The 8307-nt window shown below is 32.5% G+C and overlaps 1 protein-coding gene across 2 annotated transcripts in view; it reads right to left on the bottom strand.

Moving 5' to 3' along the window:
- Window positions 1-609: 609 nt before the first annotated feature.
- Window positions 610-8307, bottom strand: part of TMEM168 (transmembrane protein 168) — a 30196-nt gene continuing 22498 nt past the window's right edge. For both annotated transcript variants that reach the window (XM_011977066.1, XM_011977065.1), the window contains one exon: window positions 610-2606. In XM_011977066.1, the coding sequence (XP_011832456.1) occupies window positions 2059-2606 (548 nt within the window). In that variant the 3' untranslated portion in view covers window positions 610-2058. The remainder of the gene's footprint in view (window positions 2607-8307) is intronic.

The raw sequence follows: 8307 nt of genomic DNA, 5'->3' as shown, positions 1-8307 counted from the left end.
TACACCCTTCGTTATTGTTTTTAAAATGTCAGCTTTGTGGTACCATCCCAAAAAGTCATTTATAGTTTTTTGTTTGTTTGGGTAGGAGAATTCATCAAAGTGGATATTCTATAAATTTTTGGTTAACGAATTGGTTCAAGTCACATTCTTGGCCCAAAGACCATTTTTGGTTTTACTTTCACAGAAAATACATATCAAAAAGTTAGGTTTGTGGCTGTCAAACTGTCAGCTGTTTTTAGAATGTAATTTTTAGTACCACCTTAATACTACCTTATAAAGAATGCAGAATATACTTTTGTATTTGACTTTGTTACAGTGAAGAGATAATGCTTTAGTTAAAGCTAACTTGCTCACAAAGAGCTGAGAAATCTAAAAGGAGATTTTACTTACCATTAACAAAAAAAGCTAAAAGCTCACAATTTTAACATTTGGCTTTTCTACTACACTACTGCTGAACAGAACAATAAAAAAAACTATACTGTTTGGACAGTGCTAATACAAATCCTTAACCTATATTGGAAACTTTCAAACGTGAACTCTAAAACCTGGGCATTTTTAATGACTACCACTTTTAATATACTATTCAATATTTGCACATTAAATGAAAAATTAATTTTTAACAAAATTTTATTTAGAGCATTAGGAAAATCATACTCAAAACACAGAAATAATCAGACTATAACAATGCTGCATAGATAGTGGTATACAAGTTCCCCGACTCTTCTTCCTAACTGAAAAGTTCAATTTTCAAGTCACCAGGTAGAAAATGGTGGAGGCATTATTTCCTCTTTCTGAGGCTAGAAAAAATGGCTTCAATGGTGAGAAGTCAAACCATTTAAACAATGAAGATTAGATTATTCTCCAATTTAATTCTATTCCCTTCTTGTTACTTCTCATAGATGAAAATTTAGAATGTAATAATTATTGGAAAGGAATTAGAAGTGAATTACCTCTTAGGAGATACCCTGATCAGTGCCTGCTTTAATCAGACAAACACTAAGTTTTAAAAATTACAACCACACTATTATGCCTAACTAAAATTGCCAATATGAATACTTTTTTACATAATACATTACATGTATACAAGAAATGACTTGTTTCCTAGCCTTTGACCTTCAGTAGAAAAAAAAGGTTATCACTAACAAGGATCAGAAAAATAATTTTCATGGCAGAGAATTAACTCAATAGGGATCAAAATCTTTTCTGAATACTTAAAACAGATTGAGTCAGTAAATGAGAAATTGCTAAATTTCTTCTATGAGAGTACTTTTCAAAAAGGAAGACAGTTTATTGGAAGAATTTGTAGCTGGAAACATTGTTCATTAAGAAAACATTAAGTTACCCTGAGAAAGACTCTTAATATTACCAGTGTTTTCAGGGCCCCCTGACCAAAGCATGAAAGGGCAATTTGTAGGCGCTAGCCTTTTAACAATACCTACATAAACAATGTTTTGATCTAAAATGTAACTTGGGTTCTCTGCTACACTGGTAATAGGTCACAACCAAGACATCTGAATGTGATGGAGTAGAAGCAAATTTTGTGTTTATTTTAGGCAGCCCTCTTTGTTTTCTAAGAGAAAGAGTTTGCAGTTCTTCAAATGGTCTTAGATGAAACCTACTGTTTGGAAAAAAGAATCTTCTGTAAGTAAACTGGTAGTTTTCTTAAAATAGTAAACAAATTTATCTGGTCTACATTCTCTAAACTATTATATGCCTAGAAAATAAGGCATTAGTAATTCATCATTGGCCATTGCAGAGCATAGACAACTGTTTTCTTACTAATCAGGACCATAAGCAAACACTCCTGAAAGTGCAGTGTTATTTTTAACATCTCTTATGCATTTACAGTCAGCATTTGACTCCCTACATACTTTCATTATAAAATGTTTTTTCCCAACACCTTACATATACCATAATTACTTAAGAAAAGACAAAGTGAGAGCAGCTACAGAAGTAGCAAGGTATTTTCCACAAATAAAAATACAGCATACAAAAAATGGCAAGTTAGTGATAATTGGTAGTATGAGTGCTTATTAATATTCCGCTTTGGGGTCCAAATTAAGATTTGACAAGTTTGAAGCCTTGTCCTGTGTCCAGCACAGTAGGAAGAAACCAACTCATTTTTAATCTTTTCAAGCACCTAAAACAAGTTTTGCAGATCCAAAAAAGGTTCAGACCGCATAACCAATTTGCCAAATGCACTAGGGGATATGTAATACGAGGAAAGTGTAACATCCAGTGCTTGGCCACATCGCTTCCCGTTGGCAAATGCAGAGTGTAGTCACTCCACCGTTTTGACACACCGTATACTGCTTTCACTGTGCGTCCCTTTTCAGTCCAACAGATGTTATTACTGGAGTTGCAGTTATATTCTACCCAGTCTTTTGTAAAGTCACCTAGCTGTGGCGGGTCAGCTTCTTCAATATCTACTGTTTTTACCAACTCTGCTCCTTGCACTGCAATATACTGGTCATTAATTTTCCTCACTTCTTTCACCCAAGGGGTTGAATTTTCGCTGTCTAATACGATAATAAGCCGGGAACAGAAGGAACCGTTCTTTTCTCTCCACCATTCTAAAAGTGTGTCAAGGCGTAGTGTATCTCCACCTGTGAACAAGAGAAAATTCAATGCAGCAATAATTTCTGCAGCCTCTCATTAAGAAAACTCTCTTAATAATTTTCTCCTAGTGGGAACATACTCATCTTACATGTATTTTCCTTAAGTTCTTAGAATTAAATAAGCAAAAAATAAAGTATTTAAATTACACTTTCAAAGTATCTTTTGAAAAGATATTTTTTACAACAGATTTTCAACTTCAGGTAAAAAAAAAATCCTTATTAATCACATAAAAAGGAATCTGCTAGTATAAATTAAGAAAATACTTTGTATTTAGTGAAAACAACTATACAGAAAAGCTAACATTCTATACCAGGGGCAGCAACTACAACCCATGGGCCAGATCCAGCCTGCCACCTCTTTCTGTATGGCCTGAAAGCTAAGAGCTGATTTTATATTTTTACATGGTTGAAAGAAAATCAGAATATTTTGTGACAGTAAAAATTGTATGCAATTTAAGTTTCATATAATTATTTTCATAAATAACAGTTTATTGGAACACAACTACATTCATTCATTTACACTGTCTATGGCTGCCATTGCTCTAAAGCAGCAGAGCTGAATAGCTGCAACAGGCATCTAAACCCACATAGCCAAAAATATCTGGCCCTTTACAGAAAAAGTTTGGCCCCCATTCTGTATCATTGTTTCCTTCTCTTCCTCATATGTAAGTACCTACTGAATGAAAATAAACCCTATTCCTACCTGTACAAGAATGAATTTAAGAACAGATTTACATTTAAATCAGTTTTATGGCTGAAGAACAAGGGATTAAAAAAATATATACCCAGAAAGTTCTAAAGTAAATAAACTTCTGACTACAGGTTTTACATCTAGTTCATCGTGGATCTTTTTTGCATTAATTTTGATTTTTAAGTGTACTACATTAAAATGTTCATTTTGATTATTGAGTTTTTTGGCATTCCCTTATGTTTTGTGCCTGAGGCAACTGCCACCCTCACCTCATTTGGCCCTGCCTCAATGGTACACTGATAATGATCATTCCAATTCTACGAATCTATCCTAAGAAAAGAACAGACATAGGGACAAAAAATTGCAAAAAAGACTTCTTTCCCATTTGGGAAATGGAAATAAACTATGTCCTAAAACCTTAGGAGGAAATCTTATAACAAAATATTTATAAAGAAAATTTATTGATGAGCAAATGTATTAGAAAAAGCATGACAAGGCATCTACAAAAATTACAACAGCAGCTATTGCTAGGTGTTTCACTTCCAGGTGGTTTTTAAAATACTTTTCTGTAATTTTTACATTGAGCATAAGTTACTTTTATAATCTGTCAGCACAAGATCCAACAACCTAACTCCAGAATACATATTTCCCCCAAATCAGCTGTCCTCTTGGTTTCACCATTAAAAATGGACACCACCAGAGAGAGAATCCTTTAGAATTGGGATTCTATCATATTCTTTATGTGTAATTGATTAATGTTTTGTTAATCAGCCCACAATAGCTTAAGAACATGAAAATAAACTTGTTTTATTAATCGCTCTAACACTCACACATATTATCTCAGAGAGAGTATTTCAGTACATGGTCTCCACATATTACTAATGTGTTATTCCACTGATACCTCCAAAAGATACTTTTTCAAAAATGGCCAAACGTTAACTCTCCATTATTGCCAGCTCTATTAAATTTCTCTAGAGATCAGAGGATGACACAGATTACAAGAACTATTATATAAATTCCATCTGCCACAAAACATCATTGCCCAACATGCCATCCACAACTATTTCAATAAATACTCTTTAGCATATTCTACCCTAATTCTCTTATATAAATGCTCTTTAGATATCAACAAGAGACTTAAAGCAGCATTAAAGCTTTCTAAACGATTTCTCTTCTTTTGCTCTGCTTTCTCCTATGAATAGGTTCTATGCTACATTTGGCTTTTGGCCCAGATTCAAAGTACTTACATCTATCTAAGATAACAGCCATCTGATGCATTTCAAGTAATTGAGACTGCTTTTTAAAGGCTTTATTTGTAATAAACTACTTTATAAATTATGTACATTTTTCCCATTTATTTCTGTCTCTCTTGTAATTACCATGATTGTTTTCTATCCTCAAGCAGAGGCAAAAATATTAGGTTCCATATCATGAAACTCCATAAATATAAGAAGACTACATATTCTAAGTACGTATGGGATAAACGGCAAATATAGATTCTCTTTCCCACAGTGATATTAATACTGGGTCTGCTACTAATTTGCTAACCCAACTAAAATCCAGTTGTGATGTTTCCTATTTCAAAGTCGGCTGAAAAAACAACAACAACAACAACAACAAAAACCCAACTGTTAATAAATTAGCAGAGCTTAAAGCTCTTTGTCATGTAATTTGGAATAGATTAAAGCATTTTCCTCAGAGCAGAGATATTCAATATTATTTGTGAGGCAGAATCAGCCCTTGAGGGTTATGTCTAAAGCAGGTCAGGGCATGAACTAACCGAAAAGCAGGCTTTTCTGTATGCCAGATGCCTCAGGCCATGCTTGACAGTATGCAGTTGCTGAATTATAAGATAAAATCTACCTTTCTCAGGGAAGGGAGATCAGTATGCTTTCTCTCTCTATTTTTTTAAACTTCTTATAATAAGCTCTCAAAGTTACACAAGAACAAATCTTAGCTAACAGATGAATTCTGTAATGGTCAATTTACTGGTAACATACTTCAAAAAAAATTATAAAGACATCATTCTAGAATGTAACTGCTAAACATTTACCTAAAATACGACTCTATTTTAGAGTTCTTAAAGTTTTCAAAAATTATTCCTAACTTAATGATGAATGAAAATTTTGAAAACCTGATACATATATATGTGTGTATCTTAGTGTTTTTTTTATTTTCTTAGAAAAATAAAACGCTGATATAAGAATTAGTAAATGAACATCTAGAATTGATTTCCATAGCTATCTTTAAGAAATACTTAATGAATTTTAAATTACTTAAGAAAACTGCAAACTTTTTGAAAAGTGTTTCCATTAAGTAATAAATCTTTCATATCAACACACACAAAAAACTTACTTCTAAAATTACTCTCTTATAACACTTTAAAATAACTAGGGATATATGCATGGCCACCAAAAATTAGCCCTGTTTTTTCCATTTGATCTGGGTAGAGTTTATTATCATAAGGATTATAGTAAGTTTTCAGTAATCCCTACTTTTAGATCTAAAATTCTATTTCTGTAAAGACTATTTTAATTGACTAAAGCTTTCTCTTGTGCTCTGAGTTGGAATACACAGAATGTTATACTTTACCTGAAACTAAAGTAGCCATAAAGGTTAAAAAGATGTTTTCTACCTTGTAATTAAAAAGTTATAGGTCAAGTAAATGATTTTATAAACTATATTCAAGTAGTTTTAATGTTCAGTACATCTTTTAGTCTTGTACATTCTAATTTTTTGAAATGGGTAACCCATGCTAACAAAAATATCCATTTAACCAGAACATGCCATTTTTTTATCATCACGGCTTTCACCCTTGGAGGCAACATGGTACAGTGGCGGGGAAAATACACTTTAGGAACCGGGCAGATCTGGTCTTAAATCATAAGTTGCATAACAACTTACAATTTCCATTTCATCCTTTCAAAAATGAAGATAACAAGTGGTGGTATCCATCTCAAAGGATTTCACATAATGATTAACAATGTGTGTAAGGTACTAAGTACAGTAAGCTGATGCTTAAAATGTGCCCAATAAATATTAGCTCGTCTTTCTACTAGAAGGCCACTGAGTTATTCAATATTTATTTGCAAAAAAGAAAAATTTCAAAAAAATATTTCTCTTTATGATAAAAAACTCCAGTTACAAATCTGGCATGAAATTAGTGAGATCGCACTGGTTTAAAATCATCTCTACCTTAACGCTTTGTTTGTTTCTTTCTGGAGTTCTTATATTGGCAACTCTGCCTCTGTCCTTCCATACTACTTCTATTTATCTTTTTCTTCATCCTGAATGTTTCCAATTTATTCATGACTATTTTATTATTTATCTATTCTTGGTTTAAAACATCTACACTCTTTTATGGAAAAAAATCATGTAATTAAAATAACTATTTCTAATCTAAAATAAGAAAATTACCTTTCTTTTTTAATGATTTATTCAATGATTTCATCTATTAGCTACTTAAGGATCCTCTACTATGTATTGGGCTCTGTTATAGGTCCTAAGCAAGTAACAATTCACAAAACAAAGCCCTTGACTTACTCTCTATTAATAGTTGGAAAGCCTGACAAATTTATATATTATATAAAGAGATCTCATTTCTCTCTTGGCAATAACTAAGAAGTTTTCTATTTCCCATAATGCATGTAAACCAAAGTTATTTTATGATTTTTCAAATGCAAAACAATCCCTACAGAATTTTGTACCTTAGAATAAAATTCAATGATCATTTAAAATTACCGCCTTATTTTACAGGCGAGAAAACTGAAGCCAACAGAAGTTAACTAACTTGCCTAAAATAACACAGTTGTGGCAAATTAGGACCAGGACCAAGGTCTCCTGACCTAAATGCTACTCCCACCATACTACATGATCTGCTGTTTAAAATTTTGGTGAGCTTTATAAACATAAATAAAACTACAGATGTGAAGGACTACTGAAATCTGCATCCATAACATTTCAAAACTTAAAAATACTAGTCAACGAAGTTTATCAGCTTCTGAAAAATATATTTAGCAATTCTGAAAATATTTTCAGGGAAACTATAAGTCTCAAAGCATTTTTTCCTTCTAATCACTACAAGACATATTTCTGAATCTTATCATTAGAGATGGCTAAACAGGGATGCTAGAGCAAAGAAAAACAAATTAGAGTCATATGTACAGTTCAGTAAACTAAGAATCCTGGAAATTTAATGACTGTGTGTGAAGTACAGATTTCTACATATACATGTGTATCTTTACAATAGTGAAACTGCCAAAGGTGAGTTTACCTGCTAGAGCCCACTCTCCTGTACCATGGGTGTGCCCACTGTAATACAAAATATACGTATCATGTCTGGGTCCATCCACAGTCCGAAGTTCGAGGAAAGCTTTCAGTTTGGAATGCAGTGTATCAAATGACAGTCCACTTGTGGAATAGTCACATCCATAGGTCTCAATCATATGATATGCAAAAAATCTTTGGATAGCATTGAGCATGCCAGTAGACCTCAAATTTAACTCCTGTACATGTTCTGGGGGAAGCAGTGTTGGCTGACCATCAGGACTGAAGCAGAGAAAAAACAATTATTTTGGTGTTTAAGAAGTATTCATTCTGTATCACATTCTCATCTGTCATTTATAACTGATTATCTAAGAATAAGTTATAATATAGTTGCTGCTAAGAGGCAGGCTTTTTAAAAAAAATCATCCTTTCTAAAATTCCTATAGTACTAAGAATTAAGCTTAGAAAATCAAAACCTGGTTTCTAAATACTCACTATCATTAAAACAATAATCAAATTAAAAGCTGGGATAATACTTCCAAATGTAGATAGTACTACTTTTTGTTCCTTATTCATATTTTCTTACATGACAGATATTGGACAAGGCTTTTTAAAAGCAGGATTACACTGTTTCAAGAACAGCTGGGTGGGGACTATTAAAAAAACTATTGTTTAAAAATATTATAACACACAAAATATAAAAGCAATATTTTAATTATATATTTCTGTATT

This window comes from Mandrillus leucophaeus, unplaced genomic scaffold (genome assembly GCF_000951045.1).
Source record: "Mandrillus leucophaeus isolate KB7577 unplaced genomic scaffold, Mleu.le_1.0 Scaffold1721, whole genome shotgun sequence".
NCBI lineage: Eukaryota > Metazoa > Chordata > Mammalia > Primates > Cercopithecidae > Mandrillus > Mandrillus leucophaeus.
This window is presented reverse-complemented; position numbering and strand designations above follow the sequence as displayed.